The following is a 27,868-nucleotide window of genomic DNA, read 5'->3' as shown; positions in this document are numbered from 1 at the left end:
ATGGCTCTATGCATTCGGATAGTGATCCTGGTCAAGAATACATGATCAAGAATAAGGTCGGAAAAGCTTTCTTCTACTCGTCACATAATTTCTGTAGTTTTCTGAGCTTTCTGTGCAACTCCATTTGTTCTTGCTATCAACAATCTACAAGTCAGTATGCAATCTTGGGAACAGTTGCTTTGTGTACTTTTACCACCCTCGCACTCCCCCTAGCTAGTGTGACCCAGGTATTTGGTAGTCGATGGTTTTGTCTTGCTTTTTATTTCGGGTATTACTTTTTTACTTTAAGAGGTGGAGACCTGCGTGAAAGAGAGCTTTGCGTCGCTTTGCTTGAAGTACCTTGTCTCAGGCACGTCGAATCCGTTGAAGGGACTGGCAATGGGCATTGTGTAGGCTCCCATGTTGCGAAAGCCCAAAAGATCACCACAGTTCAAGATGGGCAAGCGCCAATCGTCGGATAACTAAAGGTTAACAAAACCAGTAAGTGAATACCAAATGCCTTAGTTAACTGATTACCTTATCTAGGGCATCGCAGCTGGGTCCCCAAATCACGGACTTGAACTTCGGCAGAGACTTGCATTCATCCTGTAAAAATTAATTATATTTTTTACTCGTTAATACTAGTTGAAATTGGAATTGAGTTTATCGCGCCACGAAAGCCAGAAATAAAAAATACAGAAAAAAACATTTATGCAAACATATGCTTGTTAAACTTGAACCTTCCTAGTGCGTATGTACTTGTATGATCATCATCATTTTCTTTGTCTAGCATCAAAATTGTGGGCGCCACACCGAGATCGGCGTTATAGTGGGCGTGGCTATTTCGGGATACAAACCTATTATGCGTACGAAGCAAAGGAGTCTAATACTGCAGTTCCAATCCTCTACCCTTAATAGTTACCGAAAATCAGCGTTCATAAAGACGATTTTTTCAAGTTTGTGGACTTTTTTTTGTAGAATAGACCGATTTTAATTCGAAATTTTTTTCGGCCAAATCCTGATACATGTGTTTACTTATTTACCGAGTATGTAAAAAGGGCTTCAGGCAAATCAAGAATGTCAACTTAAAAAAGGTGTTCGGTTTGTAAAAGAACGGCCCTACAGCAGCTATGATATGTGATATATGATATAGTATCCCGATTTTGATAAAAATGAAATTACAAATTCAGAACTAATTTAAAAAGGTTATTTCCAAACGTAGGAAGTTATATGTTAAAAAACACATCAGATATCATTTTAAAAAAAAGAAAGGAAGTTAACTTCGGCAAGCCGATGTTTGAATACCCTTGCAGTTATAAAAAATAATCAATAATTAAATTTAATTCGAAATTCTTAAAAATATAAAAATTTATTTTCCCAATATTATAAGATAATATGTAAAAAACAACGAAGATAACATTTTTCAATATTATTATACCACTAATTTTCCGACTGTTCCTATGATATAAAATGAAATTCAGAAATAATTTAAAAATGTTAAAAAACACCAAAGATATCATTTTTTTTTTTAATTTTTTCCCCGATGGTTCTTATGGGAGCCATAAGATATAGTTGTCCGATCCGGCTGGTTCCGACTTATATACTACCTGCAATATATACATCCTGCATTGCAAACTTCTGACTGAAATTATTATACCCTCTGCAAGGGTATACAAAAATTTTCCGACTATTCCTATTTCAAGACATAGTTGTCCGATTCCGGTTCCGACTTTTGGATACGGTTTAGCTCGATATCTTTCAAACTGAGAGACTAGTTTGCGTAGAAACGGACGGACAGTCGGACATGGTTAGATCGACTCGTCTAGTAAAGCCGACCAAGAATATAAATACTTATTAAAGCTTTTTACTTATAAAGAGGTTTGCTGCCAAGAGATGATTTATTTTCTTACCAGATAAAGAACAGGAGTAAGCACCTGAGGATAGTAAAACATGTCTGCAAAGACTCCATAGATGCCATCATTAAGGTAGTACATCATTGTCTCCAGCTTTCCACTTTTGTTGCGGACCTCTCGCTTGGCGTGGACCTTGCAGACCAGTGTGTAGGCAGCCTCCACAAAGAAACGTCCTGGCTCGGAAATAATGCGGACACGCTCATCGGGGAAACGGAGCTGCACCGAGGTGTTAACAACGGTAGCTATCTGTAAGCGATATATTGCCATACGAATAACTATGAGCCGGTCGTTTTGCTGCACCCACCTTCTCGAACAATTCATCATCTATGCCAGGAAAGCCTCCGCCAACGTCTAATAAATCCATCTTATGATCTATCAGCTCGCCAAAGCTAAAAATGTTTTCGGCCTTCTCGATAGCCCGATCGTAGGCCTCCACCTCGCTGCATCCGGAACCCACATGGAAACTGGTGCCAGTCACCTTCAGATCCAGGGCTTTGGCAAGAAGCATTAGAGCCGCGGCATCAGTCTCCGCATCGCAGCCAAATTTGTCGCCCAATGGGCACAGCGCCTTCTTGGCCTCGCTCTTGAACCTTATGATGAGACTGAAAGTATGGAACTCTATCATTATACCACCAGAACATGTGCTTGGAAGATCTTCTTACTTGGAGTTCGGATAGTGCTTGCGCAGCTTGTACACCTCGAACTCATTATCCACCGTGCCATTAACGACCTTCTGCTCCTTGGCATACTTTAAATGGTTGGCGGGGCGACAGGGATGAGCAAAGATAATACGTTCTGGTGACACGCCAAGCCCTAGGACCTACAATTGTTATATATACGTCATTTCGTAGCTTTTATGGGCTCATGTTATCTATGTAATGTACTTTGTATATTTTTAGTTATACACATTTATAAAAAATGTGTTTATAGCATTCGTTCAATTTTAAACTATCTCGAAAAAGACATAAGTCGTATATGATTTAGCATAAGCTGTACACAATTTCAGCGCTAAGCAATCTTTGAGGCCTATCCGATTAAGACACTTAGACACTGTTATTTGTAAAGAAAAAGAAAATATTCAGTGGTTCAAGCACACGAAGGACGCGAAGACCTGAAATGGCTTGACGATGAGTATGTTGGAGATAATTTTTTGCGTAGACTCCCATCATAAATAATATTAAAGATTGTACTGTATCTCCGTATGAATCCACAGATTGAAACAACAAGTTCGTATATTTTTACCCTCTATATTGATTTCAGTCAGAAGCTGCGCAGTGAAAAATACGTTTCCGACCCCATAAAGTATATATATTCTTGATCAGCATCACTAGACGAGTCGATCTAGCCATGTCCGCCCATCCGGTTCCGTTTGGAACCAGCTCCGAAAACGTTCCTCAACTGGGAACAATGCGGCCCTAATTAGCGGCAAAGGTCAAGCGTTGCGACGGCCGTTACTCGCCCTCCCTCCCCCAAATAAATATTTGCCATAATGCGAATTTTACAACCAACAATATTTGGCATCGTAAATAATTTTAATGCCCTCGCGCGGCTGCACGGGCATGTAAACTCATAAAATGTAAATTTTCCAGAGCAAATGCTCTAGCTATATTCTTGATCAGCCTCACTAGACGAGTCGGTCTAGCCGTGTCCGTCCGTCCGTTTGTCCGTCTGTCTGTCCGTTTCTACGCAAGCTAGTCTCTCAGTTCTATCGGTATGAAACTGTCCCAAAAGTCTTCTTTCTTTTGCAGGTAGTATATAAGTCACAACCAGCCGGATCGGACAACTATATCTTAAAGCTCCCATTAGAATACGCTTGAAAAGAACATTTTTTTAATTAGTTCTGAATTTGGAATTACATTTTATAAAAATCTGACGACTATATTATATAGCTGCCATACGAACGATCGAAAAACTGATGGCAAAATAAAATGAAAAAACTATATCTTTGATGTTTTTTAACATATAACCTCCTACGCTTAAAAATAACATTTTTTAGTTAGTTTTGAATTTAATTAAATTAAATTTTATCAAAACTACGACGACTAATCATATAGCTGTGATAGGAAAGATCGGAAAATGTTTCGGAAAATAATGTGAAACAAACTATATTTTCTGTGTTTTTTTAATATTATCTTATAATATTGGCAATATTATTTTTTATATTTTTAGGAATTTCCAAAAAGCACCGAAAACGTGATTACGTAATTGACAGCCATGTCAATAAAATGTCAAATAAAGGAAGTATTATAAGAGTGTTCTCTTTGAGGACTCACTAGTTTGAGCTCGTTTTTGGAGGCACAGTCGAATCCTGTTCCAAGATCCGCCAGAAACTTGACTAACACCGGATTGTCATTGCACTTAACGGCATAGTGGGGTTCTATCCTTGGCAGACGTTTTTGCCACAGTCGAAGCTTCCGCTCGAGACTTGACAGATCACAGATGTTGAGAGCCTGATCCAAGTTCTGCAAGTCGGCCTGCTCGATCACACGACGAATGTTAAGCTCTCGCTCGTAGTACTGAATTTTCGGCGCACCGCTCGTCATCACGATCAAATTGAAACTGACGCCCCATTACCCGGAATGGTTCTGGCTGTACTCAGATGTGAAATCAGTGATAAACAAGCAAACGAAGTACAGATGTAAGCGTTTTTACGCTCTAAAGTTAGGTAACGATGAAACCAATACATTTCAGGTAATATTTAGCTTCTAGCATGAAAGCTGCAGGCGCTGTAGTCCTTCGCGAATTTTGGGCATTAGAGTCGTAGTAAAAGGATATACTAGATTTTCCGGAAAGTATAAAACAAATAGAAGGAAGCGTTTCCGAGCCCATACATAAAGCGATCTCGGGGAGTGAACCTGATCAAAAAAGTGTTTACTTCGCGGGCTTGGATCTTGATTAATTTATGTAGTTTATGTGGTCAGAAACGCTTCTTTATGCATGTTACATGCTTTTCGACGAATCCAGTACCATTAAGATGCGAACAAGAAATACATCAACATTTTTTGGAACTACATTTTTATTTTAGCCAAATCAAAAATTGTCTTTTTTGAAAATGCCAGCGAATGCTGATTTTATTGCTAATGGATTTAATCATATAGCACGGAAATACACGGTCTTGGGAACATCGAATCCATTGAACGGACTAGCAGTAGGCATTGTGTAGGCTCCCATATTTCGGAATCCCAAAAGATCGCCTCTGTTCAAGTTGGGCAACAGCAGGTCCTGCGATATCTGCGATAAAAGGAAAACATTCTGTTATATGTATATTACTGACTTAAAGTCCAATTTTTACCAACCTTATCTAAAGCATCACAACTGGGTCCCCAAATCAGACTCTTTAAGTGAGGCAAGGAATCTGCTCCATCCTGTAAGATTATTTGTAGTATTAGATCACGTAGTTTAGTTCTTGGTAAGAATTTTTGGTAAAGAATTATTGATAAAGAAAATAAATAAAAGTCCGAAGAAGAAATGTACGTTTTAGATTGCTTAAAGCAAAGTTTAAGAACGGAGAACGCTTTAGATGCCATCGACTATTAAATACCAGTTACTTATCCAAGAAAGCCATGGAAATATGCAACAAAGCGACTGTTCACAGTTACACACTCGGAATGGCGCGTCCTAGAGCTTTTAGCAGCTTATAACTTTTAACTGAATTGTTCGGTTTCGACCAATCTTCGCCAGAATATATATATTGATAATCAAAATAAAACTGCATTTAATTTTTTCAAAATCTTAAAAATGTGGCCGCTGAGTAGGTTTTACCAAATCCCAACTTTCTGTCTTCAATAGTTTCCGAGATACCAGCGAACATGGCTAGAGTGATCCTGATAGATATTCTCACCAGATAATGCTCAGCAGTCACAACTTGATGGTCGTAGAGAATGCAGTTAAAGGATCCGTATACACCATCGTTCAGGTAGTACATCACGGTGTCTAGCTTCCCGGCTTCGTCGCGAATCTCCCGCTTTGCATGGATCTTGCAGACCAGTGTATAAGCAGCCGCCACAAAGAAACGACCTGGTTCGGCAATTATTTGAACACGCTCATCGGGGAAATGGCGCTGTACCGAAGCGTTAACACTCTCGGCTATCTGTAGGAAAGCTCTTTTATGATCGCTTAGGGGCAGTGCTTCCTTTAACCCACCTTTTTAAACTTTCCATCATCGCTGCCGGGAAAACCTCCTCCTAAGTCCAAAAAGTCCATGTCATAGCCGAGCAGCGCGCCAAACTTAAAGAGATTTTTCGCCTTTTTGATAGCCCGATCGTAGGCTTCCAGCTCGCTGCATCCGGAGCCCACGTGGAAACTGGTGCCCGTTACCTTTAGATCCAGGGATTTCGCCAGCAGCATCAGGGCCGCAGCATCCACATCCGCATTGCACCCAAACTTATCGCCCAGGGGACACTGCGCCTCCTTGGCCTCGCTCTTGAATCGCACGATAAGGCTGAAAAGCAAATTAATACTTCTCAAGTTTCAGTTAGCTAAAACCTACTTTGAGTCGGAGTAGTGCGTGTGCAGCTTGTACACCTCGAATTCATTGTCCACGGTGCCATTGGCAACATGGTTCTCCTTGGCGTACTCCAGATGGCTGACAGGTCGACAGGGATTGGCAAAAATAATACGATCCGGGGAGACCTCAAAGCCCAAGACCTATAATTGGCGAATGCGGAAATGTAACACATATTCAAAGTAATGATACATTAAACTAGAACTCGAGAATGCCCTGAGCAATTGTACCTCGTTCCTATGTCATTTACGGTTTAAAGGGTGAGAACAGATGTAAATTCGTCAACTATTCCTTATTTTAACAATACTGATTATAATCTGGGATCGTAAGTACACGGCACCATAAAACACGGTAGTATTAGAGTACGTGCTATATTAATAATATGTACATGTTGATGAAACAGCTGTGGAATATTTCCAAGCACCGACGAGTGCTAAGACCACGTTTGGGCGAAACGCGCTCTTGAGTGTGGTTATGGAGTAAAGAGAAAACCCACCAGCTTGAGCTCGTTTTTCGAGGCGCAGTCGAATCCCGCTCCCAGCTCAGCCAATAGCTTGACCACCACCGGATCGTCGTTGCACTTCACGGCGTAGTAGGGCTTTATCCTGGGCAGGAGCTCCTGCCAAAGACGATGCTTCCTCTCCACACTGGACAGATCGCAGATGTTGAGGGCCTGGTCCAGGCTTTGTAGATCTGAATGCTCGATCACCCGGCGGATGTTGAGATCGTTATGGTAGTACTGAATTTCTGGCGTACCGCTCGCCATCTCGCACTGCTCGCAACTGAATGGGGCTCCAGATCGCCGGTCAGTCCCATAACACAATTGTTATCAGTGCCCGAATCGCAACAGACTTGCGAAACATTTAGGAGCACGCTCCGAAAACGTTCCTCAACTGGGAACAATGCGGCCCTAATTAGCGGCAAAAGGTCAAGCGATGGCGACGGCCGTTACTCGCCCTCCCTCCCCCAAATGAATATTTGCCAGAATGCGAAATTTACAACCAACAATATTTGGCATCGTAAATAATTTTAATGCCCTCGCGCGGCTGCACGGGCATGTAAAACTAATAAAATGTAAATTTTCCAGAGCAAATGCTCTATCTATCAGGTCGTGCATAATCGACTCTTGCCCCGCGGACACGGGGCACTTCACACCGCCTTTGAGATCTGAATCGAAATCCCATCAAACCCCTACACACCCCCAGGAAATTCCACGGCAATGACAATAATAATAATAATAGAAGTGTGTGTGTCGGCAGGAGGGTTGTTGTGGTCTGTTGTCCTGGCCAATTTAGCAACCCCTCGTCGGCGTCCGAACGGGCAATTAAAAATTAAAATCAAACCTTTGTAATCGATATTGGCAATTGCAGCTCTTCATCGCCAGCTTGAGCCAGAGTATCCTATCAATCAACCTTTAATTGGTTGTGCCCATCAATATTTTTTGCACTCCCTTCGGTCTTCGGTGAAGATGTTACAAAAAAGAGTCGGAGTCCCCAGAATGATAACTGTCAAAAACCTTAGACAAAAGTATTGAGCGATGGGCGAAAAGGATTGTCATGCTCGAAAACCCAAGGAATCCGATATATCCGAATCATTGCAATTTGATTGCAATTTGCTGCGAGTGTCATCATTCACGTTTTCAGTTTTCCAGTTCCGACTCGATTTCATAGCTAAGCCGAGACCGCAGCGAGCACTCCTCTCTTTGAGTGATGTGACAAATCGACGACAGGCTGTAAAGTGCTCACAGAAAATGCGGAATCGGAACCCCAAACACTTTCATGCTGAATTGTAAAACTGGTTTGGTTTTTTACATCTAAATGCATTTAAATCATTCGCTTAAACTGCTGGAAATTTACATGCAAATGTCATTAATCCGGTCGGCAGTCCCGGGAGTTCCCATAGAAATTGATTTTCCATTCCATTCCATTTCAATTGCATTAGCCCACGGCGTCTATTTTAATCTAGTATCATACGTTGTATAGCTAAACACTTTACAGGTTCATTTTCTTTTCAGCATTGCGTAAAGTTGCGTAAGTAGCTGTACAGTTTTTAATAGCCTTTCAGATAACCTAAAATATTTTAGAACTTGGCTCACCGATTTTTATACTCGTTACTCGTAAAGTGAAAGGGTATACTAGATTCGTCCGAAAGTATGTAAAAGGTAGAAGGAAGCGTTTCAGCCCCCATAAAGTATTACGTATATTCATGGTCAGGATCACTAACCGAGTCGATCTAGTCATGTCCGTCTGTCTATCTGTCCGTATGCACGCTGAGATCTCGGAAACCATAAGAGCTAGAACAGTAGAACAAACTTGGCATGCAGATTCCTGGGCTTCCAGCGCAGCTGAAGTTTGTTTCAGCGAGGTGCCACGCCCAATCTAGCGCCCATTATACTCATAAATCTTTAGCGCCCACAGTTTTTATGATACAAACAAAATTTTAACTTAAATGTGTTTGTCTCATCAATACCTATTGACTCTCCTAAAACAAATGTGCCACGCCTACTCCAACGCCCACAAACGGCTTCATCATCTTACCCTGACTGACGCCCACATAACATCTACTGAAATAGCCGGTAGGAGGCGCTTGCTGCTTATATATCTATATTTCCCTTTTGCTCCCTTAAGCTGAGTAACGGGTGTCTGATACTCGAGGCACTCGACTATGGGGGTCTTTCTTGTTTTGATTAACAACTTTTAACCTTTACAACACCTATATGCCTTTCCAGCGACATATAGCAGAATCCCGTATCTTTAGAAGTTTACATGTTACTGGTGTAAGATATTTAGCTACTTTAGTTATTTTTCCGCCGAACTAGCGAATTTTAACAAATGTTGAGATGCTTAACATCATCTAGAATTTTGAGGACCCTAACGTTTTGCAACAAACTGACAATCGAAATAAAATTTTATTTTTGAGAAGTCCCCCAATTTTTTTTTTTAATTTGTTACTTATTTACTGATTTACTTTTGAACGGAAAATAAGTTTTGAACAAATGGTGTCCTTCGACACCTAGACCAATGAGCTTCTTCATTTATCCCCAATGGCCCGATCAGATCAAATGTTCTGTTCTCCATTTCGCTCCCTTTAGCTGACTGACAGATATTTGATAGTCGACGCACTCGACTATAGCGTTCTTTTTTGTTTTTTAAAACATTTCGTCAATAAATAAAACCTATTTTTAAACGAATTTTGTAAGGTTTGCACTTGTTTTCACTTCGGAGAACGAGAGTTAAATCATCAAATCATTCCACGCGAATAAATTCAGTTAAAAATAATTATTAAAACATCGAATCCACCTCAGCAGACATGGCATTGAAACACTATTTATAACATAAATTGCGTGGTAATAATGAGTTCCACATCGTCATAAGACTACAGTGGCAACCCTCTCCGGAAATAGTTCCATAGTAAACTTGCCTAGAATGGCAGCGCCAAGTTGGCGCCCCTATCAGCAACACGAACAATAATAATCAGGGAGACGGACTCACCTTTGGCCCATCGTAGCACCCCAGGCACTTGACCGGCTATTCGAGGGCCTTCGGGTCAGGGGTTCTGGCGGGGAGTGGGCTCTGAGCCGGGCCATTACCGCATTAGGGGCAACCCACTCGAGATTCCCAATCTGTGCGCCTGGATTACACTGCGCCTGTGCCGGCAGAGGCTCTCAGTACACAGTGTGAAACATTACCGCACTTTTATTTTTATCCAACTCATAATCAATTTTTTTATAATCGGTTTTGCAATTGTTAGTACTCGTACTTTGTGTCCTAATCATAAAAACATGAATACAAATTTTTCTTTAAATAAAAATAAATATCAGAAGTCTATAATCCCAAAATAAAAAGCCCCTGAGTCGAATGGTTTTCTGTGAGAATGTAAAAAAGATCGATAAATCATATTGTATTAACTCCAAGTTTTATTCAAAGCAATTAATTATACAAATCGTAGTAACAATATTATCATTTAATGCTTTATAGCTAACACTTCAAGATTACACATGGTAATGATAGGTGTATGTACATTTTTTGAATCTTTTTTAAAACTCGAAATAGCAACCAACTTTTCTCCGTGCACTCGTGCTGCTGCCATGAGTCATGTGGCACGAGTGCGGCGTGGGAAGTCCTTGCTCCACCTGCGAGGGTTCGACTCGGCGCTTCCTTGTTCAGTTTTGTTTGGATAGGCCAACGGGCTGCAGCGGCGATGAGGCACATGCCCCGGCTCAGTGCCACAACTCCGATGACAATAGCCACTGTAATTGCACAGTTCAACTTGGAAGGATAAATCGGCAGCGACACAAAGACATTGCCAGCATGTCGCATTTGCTGAGGCGCACCAAGAAGTCCTGTCTGAAGGTCAGTGTTCGCCTGGCGCCCGGTGGGTGGCTGTGGCCACTGGTAATCAATAAAAAATCGATGGCCACCACCGCCGAATGAAAATAAACATTGGAGTTCACATGCCAGTGCCTTCGGCACTTTAATCATACGCCCTTTGCCTGCTCCCGCTAACTTTATTCGCATCGATTTGTGTTTTTGCAGTTCCTGCGCAAAATATCGACTTCAAAGCAACTGTTTGTGCAGCGGCTGGACGAGGAGGATGGGGACGACGACGAGGAGGTGGAGGATGACTTGCCGCGGGATCGGGAGCTGGATGTGAACAGCAATTGCCAGGTCTCGGAGGCCATATACGAGGAGCTGCAACTCAGTGAGTGCACCCCGGACTTGGATTTGGCCAAGGAAGTGCAGGGCTCGCAGCCGGAAGCTAGGCACGACCTGCGGACCAAGTACTTGATGAGCTATGGAAGCTACGAGGTTTTGGCCACCCTGCCAACGACCATTGAATTCGAGCGGGTCAACTACAAGGAAAATGTGCGCTATCTGCGGCACACACCCTCTAATTCCAGTCTGGATCTGCAGCTGGAGGAGCAGCAGCCGCCAAGACAACTGGAGCAACATCAGACTCCTGTGAAGCAGGAACAGGCGACTCCAAGGAAACAACAAGGGCAGCAGAGAGTGCCCCCGGCCAACCGCTACCATCCCTGCAGCATCAGCCTGGGCTCCAAATTCGAGGGCAACTACCACAGCGTAGTGATCATGGAGCCACCACACGACAACTTCCCCATCGTCAAGTGGGACATCAACGGCAACTCCCTGGACGACGACTCCTGCGACCGCTGGGAGGACTTCGACAACAGGTGGCGCCAGGCAGCGGCGGCCACCAGGTCCCTCTCGCAGTCCCAGAAGTCGAGCCACCAGTCCAGCTCCTGCACCTTGGAGACCTGGGTGGACGACACGGAGCCGTTGAGCCTCGAGCTGCACAGGCACGACAGTGCGGCCGCAGGAAACAATTGTAATCTTTGCCTTAGGAGCTTCTGAATCCGGAAACGGAAACTCAGCGGCTTGTAACCCCCACTTTGCGTCCAGCGATTGAGCACGAAAACCAGTCTTGTGAGAATTAGCTACATATATATATGTATTCGAGTATTTGAGTCGGTAGACCGCAATTTTCATTATAGAAAGTTGTTTTCGAGAATATCCATTAACAATAAAGTGTGTTTGTGTGCGGCGCTCCTTTGGCTCCATACCTTGAGTAATGCACTTCAGAATGCGAATGCCCTTTGTCCTCTTGGGAGGGAGTAAGTTCGTCGCCACCCCAACCCAATCGATCCATTCCATTCCGGCGCACGACCCGCACGTGCTGGACGCTCGTGAGAATCCGTGGACCTCTGGCTTTCCCACGAGCCACGGCTGCGATTTCGGTGCGTCGTGGCGGTGGTGCAAGTTCAACTTGCTGCTATATGTGTGGCCATAGCCCTATTCAGCTGTAGCCCGTAGCCCTGCACTATCCATCCACTTGATTGGGGTGGGTTCCGGCTCGATTCCGTTCGCATTTGTCCCACGCTGGCACTGACACTGGCATTGGCCATTAGGCACTTCCACTTTGCTGTTTGCCACAGTTGAAACCTGAGCGACAGCATGCCGAATCAAATGAAAAGCACTTTTTTATAATTTTCGATTTTGATGTACTTTTTGAAACTGATATGGTGCGCCATTATTATCAAGCTTACGCCTCTATGGTCGAAATTAATCGAGAAAATGGAAAGAAATGTTGCTTTGTGTTTTTCGGGTTAGGTGGGGGAATGTAATGCAATGTAAAAAAGTGGGAGAGCGAAAAAACATTTATATGATATTGTATAATATTTTACGTGATACCTATGGCAAAATCAGTTGTAGCCACATATAAACCCAGAAAAATGTAGAACGATAAATTTGGGAACGAACGTTCTTTAAAAAATTCAGAGGTGTATTCGAAAATTGAACATTCTCTCTGAACGGTTTACGAAAAAGACTTATTTGTACTTTTAAGTTTTTAAGAAAGAATGTTCTCAGTTCAAGCACAATGTTCTTGGTTTTTTCTTACTGTATATATAAAGTATAACTACTATATACATAACTACTATATACAGCCGCAGAATAGAAAATATGCTATGATGTGAGCGGGCGGTTTGATGCACTGGTTTGAGGGTTAGTGGTTCGAGTCCTCCACGTGACAAATTTACTTTTATTTTTTTTTATTTTAAGTCTGAAATTACTTAAGTCGGTAAAATTATTAAGTACTACAATTATAATTTTAGATAATATTTATAAATACTTAGCGAGTACTCTGCTCGATGCGCACTTGAACCTGGGACCCTTAGAATCAGAGACAAACACCTACAACACACCACCTCAAGTCGAAATGCAACTTACTATTGGTTATATTTTTAATGCGTTTGTTTTGATATTATTGGGTTTCTGAAAACAAATTAAATTTGATTTTAGAACCACGTTCTTGTTTTGAGAACAGTTTCGATTTAACCAAATTGTAAGTAAAAACTCAACTTGATTCAATCACAATGAGAAAATTTTGAGCTCAAAAAATGTCGCTCTCATTTTAAGAAAATTTGGTGTTCTCTCTGTGTAGTAGCTTTAAATAATAAAGTAGTTATAGGAGTTATACACTTTTCTTAAAAACACGTAAGTACAAGTAGTTAGTAGTTTTAAAAGTAAAAACAGATCGTTCTTAAATTAGGAACCCATGGTTCTTGAATTAATTTTTCGTTCTTGAATTAGGAGTACTTATTTCTTAAACCCATTTTGTGTCTTACTTATGTCGATTAAATTTTAGCCTCGAATTTGTTCGATTCAAAAACAAACATTTCAGAGCAGGAACGAATAACTCAAGACCGACGAATAATAATAAAACGCCGCCCACATAACCAAATTAAAAACGCGGGAAGGTTACTCGTTACAATCTCGTTCCGCTGCTTGTGTATGCAGAGGTTTGCAACGCAGTGAAGGAGACGTTTCCGACCCTATAAAGTATATATATTCTTGATCAGCGTCACAAGTCGAGTCGATCTAGCCATGTCCGTTTATGGGAGCTATAAGATATAGTTGTCCGATCCGGCTGGATCCGACTTATATACTACCTGCAATAGAAAGAAGACTTTTGGGAAAGTTTCAGACCGATAGCTTTACTGAGAGAGTTTGCGTAGAAACGGACGGACAGACGGACAGATTGACGGACAGACGGACATGGCTAGATCGACTCGTCTTGTGACGCTGATCAAGAATATATATACTTTATGGGGTCGGAAACGTCTCCTTCACTGCGTTGCAAACTTCTGACTGAAATCATTATACCCTCTGCAAGGGTATAAAAATTATTTACTAAAGTTGTTTATTTGTATAACTGCAAGGGTATACAAACTTTGGCTGGCCGAAGCTAACTTCCTTTCTTGTTTTTTATAACAAATATCATTTTTGTTTATTTCTATGGGAGCTATACGATGTAGTTGTCTCATCTATACTGCAAAAATCGTCTTTAATTCAAGAAATTCGCCGTTAGATCAAGAAAATCGCCTGTGTTTTTTATCCTACGGGGACTCGCCTTTATTTTAAGTAAATAATTTTCTTGAATTTATGGTTTGCCATTTCGTCTTAACCACATGTCTTAACCATTCGGCCACGCATGCTTCTTGTCACTCGATGACTTAAGATTGCTATGGTGTTTTTGGTTTAACTTTACGCATATAAATAACATTTTTATCTAATCTAAGCTTTTTTAACAACCTTTTAAGCAATATGGTTAATAGAAAAGTAAAACCAATCAGAATAAAACTTAAATAAATTAAAAAAAAAAACGAAAAAAAAAATACATAAAGCGTTCCCTTGCGGTGGTGTGAACCCGAACCAGATACTTTTGTTGAATTGTTTATTGACCGGACGTCTCTACCAGCTAGACTACCATCAAAATGCATACAATAAAGTAACTTTTCCCTTAAAATATGGGTATTTATTTACTAAATTTAAGGAAGAATTTACTATTATTTAAAAAAAAATCAAGAAAAAATCGACATTAGTTAACGAAAAATTTAAAGAAGAAGAAGAACAGGAAAAATGTCAGGCAATTTTGTAATATTTTGGGTGATTTCCGTAAATTTTAGAACATTTTTTAAATTCCAGAAAAAATTTCCTAATTCAAAGGCGTCTTAAAGTCTCGGTCGATTTTCTAATAGTTAGGGTATTTTTCTTTGAGTGTATACTTTCTGGGTTGGAAACGTCTCCATCACTGCATTGCAAGCTTCTGGCTAAAATCATTTTATCCTCTGCAAGGGTATACAAATGTCTTTTTCCGCGGAACAAATCCCTTCATGACTTTAACACTGTGATTGGTTGCCGAAAAATTTCCAATCCTTTCACAATATCTCCTTGATTATGACCAATAATGGGACAAAACTAAAAAGTTAAACAAATGCTTCATTGATATTTGAAAATCCTAAATAAGTCCTATTTGCGCATTAGTATATGGGTTGGCAAGCCAATCGATTAAGCTGTTTCTAGGTCAACTTCGTCCACCTGCCGCGTAGCTATTATCTCGACTCCTACTCATGCTCCGGCTCGTGCCGCTGTTCCTGTTCCCATTACGGATTCCTGATGCCGTAACCTTGAGCCAACACTGACCTAGAAATGTGTGGGCCACCAGCACAGATAAAGGTCAACGGCAGCTGTTGCACTTGTTGGGGCTTTTGCGGCGCCAGCGCCACGCGATGTCACACGACCGGCGGCTGCTCGGGCGTGTGCTCCAGTTTGAGTTCCGTGGTCCGCTGCAGGCGCTCCAGCGGCGAACAAGTGGACGGCGGACGTCGCCAGTTTGTCGCCCACGGCGCCGATTAGAGACCATGCTGCTGATGCTGCCAAAAGGCTATATCAGATACATTGATATGGAGAGCGATAGAATCACAATCGCTGCTTGATGACAGAGGCTTGCTCATTTGCCGGCTTGCCGGACTCGCTCCTTGTCGCACACTCCCTTGTTCACTTCGCAGCGATCTACACGGCCAGCATTTCCTACCCCAATCCCGCCCAGCACGCGTTGCCAGGGGGTGGTTGCTGCTGCATCTTATTGGGCGGCTGCCGCAGGCGCTAAAAAGGGGTTGAGCAGCGGCAGCGGAGGGCAGGTCGTCCGCTGGACGTGTGCTGCAGAATCAGTCGAACGCCGCTCGCGCACACGATAAGTCACGTGCTCAAACTAGCTCCGCCAGCCTTCCGCCGGTCTTCAGCTCTATCGACAACTTGCTGCACAGTGCCACTAGCAACACGCAGCACTAGCCCAGCGGCATCAGCAACATCAGCAATAGCTGCACAAGTGTCAAGTGCGCAGGAGCAGCGAGTAAACAGTAGCAAGCAAACAAACCAGCGATCACAATGGATCACAATATGCACGTGAACGCGCCGTCGCTGCACCACTGGGGCTATGCCACGGGACCCGCAGTGGTCATGCCAGGCGCCACCGCCATCGGCACCACCCCCCAGAGCCACTGGGTGCCGCCGCCGCAGAGCCACCACAGCGCCCACAGCAACCACAGCCACGGCCACAGCCACGGACACGGCAGCCTGAAGCGGACGCTCTCCGAGAGCGACTGCGACGATCTCTACTCCGAGGAGTCCTCCAAAGAACAGTGCGTATTCGTGACTAGCAATAAAAGTGATTTTAATTTCTCAACCAATGAGTTGTCTTTGGAACCACTTCTCAAAAATACACATATTCTTAAAATGATAAAAGGTTTTACAAACCAACAATTTCGTTTCAAAGAGTGTTCATATTAATTAAATTCTGGAGAGTGGATACTACTCTTCTACATTGTGAGGGCGTCAAGCCTTTTGGCTCTACTAAAACACCAGTTCAACAAACTATCGACATTTTATATCAATTTCATTCGAAATAGTTCCGTGTTTACTATACTAAACATATACTTACGGATAAAATTACATAACTTAACTCTAGGTGACAAACTATTACGTAGCACGAAGACTTCCAAAGCTGTCAACTTTCTTGTTTGAGATTGTGGTGCTGTGCTGCATTTAATTAGACCGAATTGCGGTAAATTTTCCAAACATCCATACTAAATCTCAAACCTTTTCCTGATTGTGTTTGTAGAATATCGCCCAGCGAACCGGGAAGCTGCCAACTGATGAGCCGCAAGAAGCGTCGCGGAGTAATCGAGAAGAAGCGGCGAGATCGGATCAACTCCTCGCTCACCGAACTGAAACGCCTGGTGCCCTCCGCCTATGAAAAGCAGGGATCTGCCAAGCTGGAGAAGGCTGAGATCCTTCAACTGACCGTGGAGCATCTGAAGAGCTTGCAGTCCAAAAGTAAGTATCTATATCAGTAGAAAGACATGGGGCTTCCAAACCGTACACTTCGAGGATTTAAGCTCTATCGAGTTTAAAGAATCAATATTTTTCCTCGTTCACATAATGACTTCGAGAATTGCAAAAGTTGATAATTTAAAACTATTAACAGTAGGAAGGGCTCCGAAAATTATCATAAGGTTTTGCCAAACTACTTGCAGGAAAAATAAATAGTTAGCTTTATACTTTTCAGACTATTCATTAAAACATATTTTCGAAAAACTCTAACTAGAATCTCTTAACAAAGCCCGCTGTGGGAACCAATTGAGTCAAGAAATTAAACATAATATGCGGCAAATTATCACCAATCTGGGTAAACAGTCCTGACCTGTTGTCTCGAACAGGGTCGAATTGTGGGAAAGTTATGATTGCCATAAACAAAGGGCAGCACCACCCCCTAACGGGCGAGTGAATCTCGAATCTCGGGGCTTCCCACGCTGGCCGTTGTACGACCACAGGGGCAGAGTAAAGCTACGGTGAGGAGCGGGCTTCCACCCCTTGATAACCACCTCGCTAGTCATCCCATAGAAGGACACGGGGGTTGTTCTTTATGCACGTCGCGTGGGAACAGATATTTTAATTGTTTGCTCGATTCGGGATTAGACAGCTTATTGACTTTCTCCCCCTCCTTTCTCCGCAGCGCTCGACTCGCTGAGCTATGACCCGCAACGGGTGGCCATGGACTATCACATCATCGGCTTCCGCGAGTGCGCCGCCGAGGTCGCCCGGTACCTGGTCACCATCGAGGGCATGGACATCCAGGATCCGCTGCGCCTGCGCCTCATGTCCCACCTGCAGTACTTTGTCCAACAGCGCGAGCTGTCGGCCAAGAGTTGCGCCAGTCCGGGTGGTTGGACCCCCGCTCCATCCAGTTCCTCTGGCTATCAGCCCAACTGTGCGGCAGCGCCCTACCAGAGTTACGCGGCGCCAACGAATCCGGGTGCCTATGTGTCCAGCTATCCGACCCTGAGTGCCTCTCCCTCCCAGCAGGCACAACAGTTGGGAGGACGAACCAGTGTCTCGCGGACAAGTGGAGCGGGAGTGAACGAGTCCCTGCCCACCCATGATATTCACTCCGAAAGCAGCAACCAGCAGCAGCAACAACAACAGCAACAGCAGCAACAACAGCAACAGCAGCAACAACAGCAGCAGCAGCAACACCAGCAACATCAGCAGCAGCGCACTCAGACAACACCTCAGCCGGCACAGCAGCAGCACTACACCCACGACCACAGCGTAGTGCATCCGGAGCAGCAGATACCCACCTATATAGAGCTGACCAACAGCAACAGCAATCGTCCAGCTGCCGTGGGTTCCGAGAGCCTCAGCTACAGTGCCGCACCCCAGTATCCCGTGAGCGGAGGCCAGGACTACAACAACTCCAGCGTCCTGCAATATGCCACGCCCAACGGGGCCAAGCCCTACCGACCCTGGGGCGCCGAGATGGCCTATTGATCGAAAAACTTCAAGTTGAAAACAGGAAACCGGAACAGGAAATCTAGTCAGAGCAGACAAAGTGTGATAGTCTTAAGTTTCACCTCCTTCTCCGATAAAAGGGGAGAAACAATGCAGTAAAATTAGCTAGTACCTAAAGCATGAACATTTCAACTACTCAGTACGATAAGATTACGAACCGTTTGTGAGTCTTTTGTAAATAAACGCAAATCTTTAAAAGTGGAGGTATTCAATATATTTTATGTAATGAGTTAAAAACATTAACTCTTTGGCAACAAAGTGTTATTATACACTAAGCGACTAAGCGACTCTAGTTTTGTGCTAAAGGCTAAGTGTCGCTAGGCGGCGCCAAGATGCGCTAGGTGGCGCTATAAGTGTGATAGTGAAAAAACAGATTTCCTGGAAACATATTTCCATCACTCTCGCACTACTTTGAGTAATGGGTATCTAATAGCCAACAACAGAACAACAGAACATTACCTCATATGTTTTGTTGCAAAAGATATGAGTGTTTAAGACGTTATTCATAGTTAAGGTATAAAGTACGTACTGGCACTATGTAAGTAGTACACCTTCATGTGTATTTACTGAAAGTTAGCTTATGCCATTATGTAAAACACAAAGCCTTCTAATGTTTTATTTTAACATTAATCTAACTATAGAATGACATCTAACTTCCTTAAATTCATCCTAGCAATAAAATAAAAAATACCATCCTACCAATTAAATATGGATACATTGTTTATATACAAGAATAACGAAAGAACTAAGTTGTGCAGTGTCCTCAAAAAAAGTTTTTATTTTATTAATTTAATGACCCAAGAAACACTGTTTTTCAGTGTAAAGAATTCATATATCCTCCTTTTTTCTACCTGTCAGTTATTTGTTATTTTTTCAAAACAATCAGTGAAACCTGTAGTAAGTAGATAGTAGCAGTCAGAGATTTTTATGGATACTAAAGATGACAGGCGCTTGCCGCGCTGGTGGTCCGGAGGCGTCTGCTCGGCGATCGCAGTGACCACCACCCACCCGCTGGACCTGATCAAGGTGCAACTGCAGACGCAGTCGCGACAGGACAGGCTGCCCGTGGGCGAGATCATCAGGAGCATCTACCAAAAAGGTGGTTTTCTGGGCTTCTACAACGGCATCTCGGCGTCTTGGTTCCGCCAGCTCACGTACACCACCACACGCTTTGCCCTGTACGAGGCTGGCAAGGACTACGTCGACGCCGGAAACATAGGTGCCAAGATGGGCCTGGCAACCTTCGCGGGACTCGTTGGTGGTATCGTCGGCGTTCCCGGCGACGTGGTCACAGTGCGGCTCCAGAACGACAGCAAGCTGCCGCCGGAGAGCCGACGTAAGTGAGTATCGCTTAGGAAGAAGTCCGTAAGTCCTGTCACTGAACTGAACTGCCCATGAATATTAGGCTGGGAGAACCAGGAGACCCACTGTTTCACTCCCCTTATGTATATTCTTAGGCAGCTTCCGTTCCCTGCCCGGAAAAGTGCTTAAACATTTGTCCGTAAATTTTTTGTCAGATTTAATTGTATTGGAAATGTTTTCCTTGAAAACAGCAATCTTTAGACTTTGGCAGAGTTGGCAGCAGAGCTCCGGCAGTAAAATGGCCAACTCAGATTTAGAGTGCATTAAAAACCATAGCTACGCCATTGACTTCAAAGCAGGCAGCATCTTTCAAAAGTATAATTCAACTATACTATTGAGTTCCGATTTGTCGTCGATAAGGTGAATACTAATCCAAAACTAATGGTTTAAAACTAGAAGCACAAATCCAATTTCTGGACTCTAAAATTGATTGAAAACTGTAAAGGACAGACTTTGTATTATTTAGTCTGGAATTGATAGTAGTTTACCGTTAATACAACTGGTATTAGATCTTAGCATTTTGTTCCTTTTTGGGCGCACTTATCCGCAGTACTCCTTCCTCTTGATAAACACGACTCATCGAAAGCAAATCCGCAGCTACAAGAACGTGTTTGACGGCCTGTTCCGCATCTACAAAGAGGAAGGCGTGTCCAGCCTCTTCCGGGGCACGGTGCCCGCCGTGTCCAGGGCCATCTTGCTGACCATCGGCACCAATGCTGCCTACGACCAGGTGAAGCAGATGCTCAAGAACGCCACAGGAGCCAAGGACGGTGTTCCGCTGCACTTTGCTACCTCCACGATAGCGGGGTGCATTGCCACGGTCATAACACAACCACTCGATGTGCTCAAGACCACGTTCATGAACGCCAAGCCGGGCGAGTTCTCCGGGATCGGGGGAGCCTTCCTCAGCATCGCCAAGCAGGGTCCGTTGGCGTTCTACAAAGGCTTCATCCCGGCCCTGATCCGAGTCAGTCCCAACACGATCATCACTTTTATCCTGTACGAGCAGACGCGGTTGCGCTTCGGCTATCTGCCGCCGGATGCGAAATGATGCTCCCAACTCTGTCGCCACCTCGCTTTCAAATTTTTAATATTTTATATTTTACAAGTGCACTGAGTCGGAAATAATCCGGATCTAGCAGACTGCCACTGTGCTCATTAGACCGCTGGACCACTGGATCGCGGACCGCTGACCGCTGGTCAGCCTGCGCTGGGGGTCAACGAATGCCGCACACGGCTTTTAAATTTGCATACGCCTATGAATTCCCGAGCCACTAACTAGCGCGTGAGCACCCAATCCGCGGCGGTTAGTTAAGCCGGCTGCACACTCGCCGCCCGTAATTAGGGAGCGGGGTTAGCAAGGTGCTGGGTCGCAACCCCGAGCACCAAAAACCGAACCCGAAGCCGCAGGAGAAACGGGAAGTTTTCGAGAAAAACTGGAAACCAGGCCCAGGATCTTGTCGCCGCTCCAGAAACATAAACGTCGAAAGGGAAATTGTGGAAGCAGGGTTAAAATAAACTAAACAACTACTTGTTTTGTATAACTGGGTGAGGTTTAAGGGTAACTGTTTATGCTTTGAAGATAAATATTTATTGAACTTTAAATTAAAACTCCTAAAAACAGTAAATCAAATAATACAATGGAAACGCTGTTGAGAACGCATTTATAATGTTTTTTAGGTGTTTGTGCTCTTAATAGGTAACTAAATAGTTACCGACCTCATACGACCGCAACTCAATTATTTCAATCGATCGACGTTTAAATGCTCTGCATATAAAAGGCCTGGATGAACGCACGCTTGCAAGTTTCTTTTGTCCGAATGCGTGGTTTATAAATAAAAACAATAATAATAATTCAAAATAAAAGAACTGCAATAACTGTGATTCTAAAATTTCGATTTATAAATGGAGTGGAAGGAGTCCGAAAACCCATTTTATTATGTTTACAATTTTTACCGCCAGAAACTTCTGTGATCAAGCTAATGATTCATGACAAATGACCGACGACGGATTTGGTTCTGGAGAGGTATTAGGACCAATATATCTCTTCTTTCCCAGGAAGAACTTCCACAGTTCAAGCAAAATATTAGCTATTTGTGCAGATCCCTCAGGGCTGGGTTCCCGAATGAAAAGTTTAATTTAATTTAACAGAATTCCGCTACTTGCAATTAGAACCACTCGCCCACACCGAAAAATCACTTGAAACCGAAATTACATACAAACCTGGCGACCAGAATTGCTGTCTGTGGAATGTGGGAAAGTCCGAATCCACCCCCAAAAAAACAAGAAACAATCTTTTGCGCATTAATTTATTTTTGCCGGTTAAACACATATAAACGCTTCAGGGTTTGCACGTTTCAGCTATGTGAGAGACCCCTGAGCTTTGACTTCCCACGCGAATCGGCAACCACCACCCACCGGCCAGCCATAAAGCATCTAAGGGTGGTTCGGCTCGCAGATCGGCGTCAACACCATCGCCTCTAACATAATACACACGTCAAAACTTCCAATTAGAGACAATCATTCGGATCTGGGACTGGTGCCCTTTCTGATATCGACGCAGGCGGGGTGGTTTTCTCAAGTCCGCGCTACAAAAGCCATTGAGCTGCTCGGACGGGATTTCATTCCTTCGATTACCAGCAGAGCAACAGGATCAGGAGGCCGAGTACCCGCCGTGGGGTGGTTGCATATCATTATGATTGTGGTGTCATCGAAAGTGAAAATGATTCGTATTTTTATTGCGGTTCGAGTCAATTAAGTGGAATATTTCGCGACATTTCTGAATGGCTTTCCGTGTTAAACATCATAAAAACGTTGCCGAGGGCACTTGTTGTGCTCCAATATTTAATTTATGCACATGTGGACGGAATGCAAATGCACCTAATCGGATTTTATGATCCATCGACTTTGTTCCCATGCGAGGGGTTAATCGAACACACGAAACCCATAAATAACAGTTAATAAATGGATTTGAATGCAACCACTGAACCCGAAAATGCGTTTTTCTACTTGTACTCTAGTTTACCAAATCGATTTTGCCTCCGATGGGGTCTTCAAAAATAGCTAGCACACCAGATCTGCCGTCCTCGTCACGCACACACGAGTGACGCAAGGGAGAGCATTTCTTGATACTATTTAGTGCTCGCTCTTGTGTGTCATGTGAACTTTAATTTTGTTTTGATTTTTCGCTTTCCGGGAAATCGTAAGAAGTCAATATTGCTCCAGTTTGCCCGCGAAAGGCGAAGCTTAGTGCATTTTTCGTGGGCGCCTGCTACACCTGGGGAAGCGAGATCCCACGTTTTGTGATGTAACGCGAAAATGCACGGACGGAAAGGCGATCTATAGAATACTTAGCAAAACAAGAGAAATGTGGACCAGGAAGATACTTGTTGGATTAGCTAGAATGCAGGCTCCTATTCCGAGACGTAAGTGGGATTAAAAAGCACAGTCAACTTCCATCCCTCCCGAACACTTAGAATGCCTTCGGATTCTTTCATAAAAGCCTTTAAATGACTATTGGGCCACTATCAACATTAAGATCTTTACATTATAAACTTTTTATAACGCTTTTCCTGCTACGCTTCAACTTTATTGAAAAGTAATTCTGGCCTACTAAAATATAGAGAATTTTTTTGTTTTTTTGGCTTCTGCAAGTCCAACCAATTATTCAAAGTAGATGAGAAAGACAGATTTCTACAAATCTAACTGATATCTACCCATAATAAAAGTAATCCGAAGAGTTTTAGCTTAGGACTTTATTCGGGACTCTTAAATTTAAGTACAAGGTCAGTGCCATGGCACCTGGTTGCCGATGGTGCCCTTCTTGTAGAACTTGGCCGTGGCCGAGGCGGTGGTGGCCATCGTCGGAGTGGGCGGAGCAGGCTCGTAGGTGGGTCCACTGCCCTCCGCCTTGAGCACGGCGGCACATCGCCATTGCCTGTTGTAGTTCATCCGCCACAGACGCACGCAGCCGTCGTCGCCCGTGGAGATTAGCATAGTGGCTAGCATATTCCAGCAGACGCGCCACACGGGACACATGTGCTCGCTGAATTTGATAGTCTGGATATCCAACTTGGAAACGCCAGTGGCATCACTGCAATCGAAGAAAGTATTTAAAATACATTCTCCTTATATATTGTTATGTTCGCTCTTACGTTACGCCCCGCAGGTTAACTATGTAGAGATCCTTGCTGGCCACTGCCAGCATGTGGAAGGTCCGACCGGCATTGGGAGCAAAGGCCACATCCGTCACCGGGTCAGTTATGTCATTAACAGTGTCGATTTTCACGCACTTTCGGGCATTCTCGCTGTAGGCAAATAAAAACACCTTGCCGGTAGGCGTGGCCGCTTCGTCGCTGCCGGCCTGCAAAAAAGATAAATTAAGTTCGGTTAATAGATTGGGGAATTTCCGGTTTCTCGTCCGCATGTAGCTTTGAAACTCTTTATTTGCATAAGTTTTAAAGGTAGGGAAATCTGATAAAGTTATAGAATCATCCTAATTTTTCTTGTACTCTCATTTATGTAATTAAATGTTAGAACGATGTGACATTATCAACATTTAGTTGCACTTAAGAAATACTTGAGTACGTTCAGATCCCATGTAGTTCTAATGAACAATCCGTATTTCTTGTAAGCCCACTTTAAAGATTTAAATATGCTCACCGCCAGCAGTTGGGTGACCATGTAGGTGGACGTGTTCCAGGATAAACAGCTCAGCGGCAGCTTGTTAGCGATCTCGTGCTGCACAGGCCACTGCGACAGGTTCATGATGTCCGGTGCTTCGTAGATGCGGATGATGCCGTCGGCGGAGGCGGTGGCCAAAAGGAGTCCCAGGTACTTGGGCGCAAACTCCACATCAGTTACGCTGGTCCGCGAATCCACCAGGGTGGTGCGGCGCACCCATCGCCGGGATGGGGTGTTGCTGGCGGAGATCTTATCGCCAATCACCTCTTCCCAAACGGAGGCGGTGCGATCGAACGAGCAGGTGGCCACCACCTGGCCGAATTCCGGATGCGCCCAGGACACGCGCCAAATAGAGCCGGAGTGGGCCTTCCAGCTGCTGGTGACGCTCCACTTGCCCTGCCCGTCCTCATCCCATATCTGCAACTCGAAATTCCGGATCACAAAGGTTGTTTGTCGCGGGAGGAACACCACTCCATTACCTTTACTGTCTGATCGCTGGAGCATGTGGCCATCCGGCGGCCGTAATAGTCGAAGACCACATCGTGTATTACATCCTTGTGGTCAGCAATAATGGGTTCCACGTCAAACATGCTCAAATGCCGGGTTATTTGCCGAAAATGTTGTTTATAAAATGCACGCGCCGAAAAATCTGCGCCGCTAATGCAGCCCTGGGAGGACAGGGTTGTCTTGCGCCCACCGAACAGCTGTTGACTCCCCTCCCGGTATTTTTTCGGTATTTCTCAGCAAACGGCCACACTCATCGAGTGTGAATAAATACGCGTGAAATACGAACAAAAAACCAAGCGAAAAATAACAAACACAGCACGGCAGTCGATCACAACCTGATAACTTATCAGCCGTGCCACACGCCCCTCTAGGAGCCGCCAGGAACCGTGAAGTCGGGGAGTCAAGGCCCGAGAGTCCCAGGAGACAGTTTTGCACCCGGAAAAGAACAGTTACACACAACAAAATTGCCAACCGAAAGAAACGTGCGAAGCGCAGTGCGATGGAGAAAAGTAAGTGCGGTAATCTAAGCGCTAAACGGGTAATTACGGCCCGATTCGAAATGTATGCGCATATATGCAAATCGGCGGGGTGAATAACCCCCAGCATAGACAGAGATCGGGACCCGCGTTTGTTTATCATTTGAATTCGCTGGCCAAAGTGCCGAATTCAATCTCAGTCTAAGGGTGCACTGGGCAGCATAAATATAAATTCCCGATCCCATTATTTTAATCTGCAATATGCTCGACTTCTCTCCCTCTCTCTCTCTCTCTCTACCTCGCTCTCCCACTCGTTACTGACCTTGATTCCTATTGGATTTTACACATCGCGCGATGCCCGTGACGTATGTGTGTATGAGTGTGGGCGAGCGAGCAGCATATTTGCGCGCGTGTGTGTCAGCCGGCTTCAATTACCTAATAAGAATTAAATTGAGGATTCTGCATCCCCATTGCAAAGAGTAAAGACATGCGGCATCTCTGTTGAGGACTTTTAAATAATATTATACCGGACATGTCATGAAGTAAAATCTTCTTAGGCATTCCAAGCGAAAATCCAAACAAGGGTGCTCACAGCAAGTCTTAGTATTTTGACGAAGACATTGAAAAACAACGACTGAACTTGATAATATAAAATTAGTAACAACAGTACTGCAAGTCCAATCAATAGGTGGTCGAAACAAAGGGTTACAACTTTGTTGTAAACGGGAGCGCTTTTCAAATTACCATCCATCTGGAACATGCCTTCAACTCAACAAGAGCAATCTTAGTTCGGTTCTGTGTACACGTCCCACAGATAAGCCCATCGAAATCAGGCGTTTCACACGCGACCGACTTTCGGTTCTATTATTATTTGGAGGTGATATCAGTAGACGGTTTCTTCTGGCCACGCGCCAAACATGAATAATTCGACCAAAAATCGAAAACCAAAACACAAAAATTTCCGCGCGATAAGATGCCGGGAAAGATTTCGAGGCCTGGAGACCGTCACCGTTAAGTATTAATCATAATCGGTCGCCAAGGCCAATGCCGAAATCGGAAGATTTTCAGGCACTCGCCCTCTGCTATCTGAGATTAAAGCGGGCGTCGCGTCGGGAATTTCTTTTATGACTTTTAAAAAACCTCTGCTGATGCCGGGAGCAGGCGTACAAGCCGTACAATACACAATAAAAACAAATCAGCGGCATTTGCGTGCTCTGCTCGTGGCAGCGTACTGAATTCGTTATAGATTCGATTTCAAGTGCATCGCGCTAATCAATTTCTGGCGTTTTCGCCCATTTAACCCTAATCAGCATCGCTTGCCACTTACGCGAGCAAATTGAGAAATTATAGTTGCCGTTGTTGTTTTCCTCGTTGTCCCTGAGTGCATTACCGTCAGCGAATGGGTCAATTCCAGATTAAAACCAGCTGGCGCAGCAACAACGACAGCACAGTGAAAACACCGGCGACCTTGACATTGAAAGCCCCACATTGGCACAGATACATTTAGAGAGCAGAGGAAGACGGACTCGCAGAGAGACAGGGAAACTCACGCAGCTTGTTGGCAACAGCTGATCGCCATCGACATATCGCCCCTATCTCGATTTATCAAGTGCGGACCGTTAGGAACTGTCGCCCTTCAACAGTGGAACTTTCCTATGGTGGTTTTCTGGGCTGACTCCGGGTGTGCCACCCAACTCGCTGTTATGTTTAGGTCAAAGGGTAGAAAAGAGAGTTATAGGTTATTTTTGGAGAAGGGATAGCGCCTCACGCTTGTTAGAAATATAGTTCTAGTTCTACCCGTTATCTCTGTTATCTCAAAAATTATTTTGTTTACTACTTAAAGTGCGTATTCTGACAAATGACAAAATCAACTCAGAATCGAGGCGTTCGTAAAATGTTATGACCCATCCGATTTGAACGCAGATCACTCAAGCCGTTGGGCAACACTTGTCGCATTATTAACCGTGTCGGCCTTATAAAAATGTTTTAGAGTCGGAGATTTCCCTGTTTAAGTCGACCGTTTTGCGGTTCGAATTAGTGGGGCCCACTTGTGCGCTCGTATTCCTTCTGGTCACTCAGCGCCAGCAACAACAATTGGCTTGGCGACCCGCGAGACCCGCCGGCGATTAGCATACGAGCGCAACAACCTGAACACGCACAAACACAGGTCCGCACACGGCAACCTGGCCATAGCTATAGTTGATACTGATAGTGGCGACGTCGAAGTCGAAGTCA

The 27,868-nt window shown here is 44.0% G+C and overlaps 6 protein-coding genes across 8 annotated transcripts; 3 read left to right on the top strand and 3 right to left on the bottom strand.

Annotated features, from left to right (window-relative positions):
• Positions 1-245: 245 nt before the first annotated feature.
• On the bottom strand, positions 246-4,469 carry LOC108029399 (ornithine decarboxylase 2-like). 2 transcript variants are annotated; one of them, XM_017101630.3, is made up of 6 exons: positions 4,166-4,469; positions 2,555-2,712; positions 2,197-2,494; positions 1,914-2,138; positions 517-585; positions 246-461 (listed from the first exon to the last, which is right to left on the bottom strand). In XM_017101630.3, the coding sequence occupies exons 1-6, from the start codon at positions 4,433-4,435 to the stop codon at positions 285-287; spliced, it is 1,197 nt and encodes a 398-aa protein (XP_016957119.1). In that variant the 5' UTR covers positions 4,436-4,469; the 3' UTR covers positions 246-284. The 2 variants fall into 2 exon arrangements, with proteins under 2 accessions (XP_016957119.1, XP_016957118.1); XM_017101629.2 differs by having other exon boundaries at positions 1,890-2,138; positions 4,166-4,467.
• Positions 4,470-4,929: 460 nt separating this feature from the next.
• LOC108029792 (ornithine decarboxylase 1) lies at positions 4,930-7,198 on the bottom strand. Its single transcript, XM_017102305.3, has 6 exons — positions 6,893-7,198; positions 6,382-6,539; positions 6,036-6,333; positions 5,734-5,982; positions 5,189-5,257; positions 4,930-5,123 (listed from the first exon to the last, which is right to left on the bottom strand). The coding sequence occupies exons 1-6, from the start codon at positions 7,160-7,162 to the stop codon at positions 4,983-4,985; spliced, it is 1,185 nt and encodes a 394-aa protein (XP_016957794.1). The 5' UTR covers positions 7,163-7,198; the 3' UTR covers positions 4,930-4,982.
• A 3,319-nt stretch (positions 7,199-10,517) lies between these two features.
• Positions 10,518-12,000, top strand: LOC108029394 (uncharacterized). The gene is made up of 2 exons (XM_017101622.3): positions 10,518-10,748; positions 10,932-12,000. The coding sequence occupies exons 1-2, from the start codon at positions 10,707-10,709 to the stop codon at positions 11,766-11,768; spliced, it is 879 nt and encodes a 292-aa protein (XP_016957111.1). The 5' UTR covers positions 10,518-10,706; the 3' UTR covers positions 11,769-12,000.
• Positions 12,001-16,005: 4,005 nt separating this feature from the next.
• On the top strand, positions 16,006-18,742 carry LOC108029424 (hairy/enhancer-of-split related with YRPW motif protein). Its single transcript, XM_017101668.3, has 3 exons — positions 16,006-16,396; positions 16,876-17,090; positions 17,770-18,742. The coding sequence occupies exons 1-3, from the start codon at positions 16,143-16,145 to the stop codon at positions 18,582-18,584; spliced, it is 1,284 nt and encodes a 427-aa protein (XP_016957157.1). The 5' UTR covers positions 16,006-16,142; the 3' UTR covers positions 18,585-18,742.
• Positions 18,743-19,468: 726 nt separating this feature from the next.
• On the top strand, positions 19,469-21,511 carry LOC108029420 (mitochondrial dicarboxylate carrier). 2 transcript variants are annotated; one of them, XM_017101663.3, is made up of 2 exons: positions 19,469-19,941; positions 20,565-20,808. In XM_017101663.3, the coding sequence occupies exons 1-2, from the start codon at positions 19,533-19,535 to the stop codon at positions 20,666-20,668; spliced, it is 513 nt and encodes a 170-aa protein (XP_016957152.1). In that variant the 5' UTR covers positions 19,469-19,532; the 3' UTR covers positions 20,669-20,808. The 2 variants fall into 2 exon arrangements, with proteins under 2 accessions (XP_016957152.1, XP_016957150.1); XM_017101661.3 differs by having other exon boundaries at positions 19,471-19,945; positions 20,565-21,511.
• Positions 21,512-23,707: 2,196 nt separating this feature from the next.
• LOC108029483 (nucleoporin seh1) lies at positions 23,708-25,678 on the bottom strand. Its single transcript, XM_017101746.2, has 4 exons — positions 25,130-25,678; positions 24,630-25,067; positions 24,122-24,330; positions 23,708-24,060 (listed from the first exon to the last, which is right to left on the bottom strand). Exons 1-4 carry the CDS (start codon positions 25,238-25,240, stop codon positions 23,754-23,756), a joined length of 1,065 nt encoding a protein of 354 aa, XP_016957235.1. The 5' UTR covers positions 25,241-25,678; the 3' UTR covers positions 23,708-23,753.
• Between the last annotated feature and the right edge of the window lie 2,190 nt (positions 25,679-27,868).

This window comes from Drosophila biarmipes, chromosome 2R (assembly GCF_025231255.1).
Source record: "Drosophila biarmipes strain raj3 chromosome 2R, RU_DBia_V1.1, whole genome shotgun sequence".
Classification (NCBI taxonomy): domain Eukaryota; kingdom Metazoa; phylum Arthropoda; class Insecta; order Diptera; family Drosophilidae; genus Drosophila; species Drosophila biarmipes.
The sequence above is the reverse complement of the archived record's forward strand: the minus strand, read 5'-3'. Positions and strand labels throughout refer to the sequence as shown.

Coding starts and splice junctions, on each gene's coding strand:
- LOC108029483 (XM_017101746.2), bottom strand. CDS start 25,240: ATGTTTGACGTGGAACCCATTATTGCTGACCACAAGGATGTAATACAC. Junction 24,331..24,629: donor TGGTCACCCAACTGCTGGCG/GTGAGCATATTT, acceptor TCTTTTTTGCAG/GCCGGCAGCGACGAAGCGGC. Junction 24,061..24,121: donor GTTAACCTGCGGGGCGTAAC/GTAAGAGCGAAC, acceptor CTTCGATTGCAG/TGATGCCACTGGCGTTTCCA.
- LOC108029792 (XM_017102305.3), bottom strand. CDS start 7,162: ATGGCGAGCGGTACGCCAGAAATTCAGTACTACCATAACGATCTCAAC. Junction 6,540..6,892: donor CGAAAAACGAGCTCAAGCTG/GTGGGTTTTCTC, acceptor CGCCAATTATAG/GTCTTGGGCTTTGAGGTCTC. Junction 6,334..6,381: donor ACGCACTACTCCGACTCAAA/GTAGGTTTTAGC, acceptor TTTGCTTTTCAG/CCTTATCGTGCGATTCAAGA.
- LOC108029420 (XM_017101661.3), top strand. CDS start 19,533: ATGGATACTAAAGATGACAGGCGCTTGCCGCGCTGGTGGTCCGGAGGC. Junction 19,946..20,564: donor CCGCCGGAGAGCCGACGTAA/GTGAGTATCGCT, acceptor GCAAATCCGCAG/CTACAAGAACGTGTTTGACG.
- LOC108029424 (XM_017101668.3), top strand. CDS start 16,143: ATGGATCACAATATGCACGTGAACGCGCCGTCGCTGCACCACTGGGGC. Junction 16,397..16,875: donor GAGGAGTCCTCCAAAGAACA/GTGCGTATTCGT, acceptor TTGTGTTTGTAG/AATATCGCCCAGCGAACCGG. Junction 17,091..17,769: donor GAAGAGCTTGCAGTCCAAAA/GTAAGTATCTAT, acceptor CTTTCTCCGCAG/CGCTCGACTCGCTGAGCTAT.
- LOC108029399 (XM_017101629.2), bottom strand. CDS start 4,435: ATGACGAGCGGTGCGCCGAAAATTCAGTACTACGAGCGAGAGCTTAAC. Junction 2,713..4,165: donor CCAAAAACGAGCTCAAACTA/GTGAGTCCTCAA, acceptor TAACAATTGTAG/GTCCTAGGGCTTGGCGTGTC. Junction 462..516: donor GCTGCGATGCCCTAGATAAG/GTAATCAGTTAA, acceptor GTTAACCTTTAG/TTATCCGACGATTGGCGCTT.
- LOC108029394 (XM_017101622.3), top strand. CDS start 10,707: ATGTCGCATTTGCTGAGGCGCACCAAGAAGTCCTGTCTGAAG. Junction 10,749..10,931: donor CCAAGAAGTCCTGTCTGAAG/GTCAGTGTTCGC, acceptor GTGTTTTTGCAG/TTCCTGCGCAAAATATCGAC.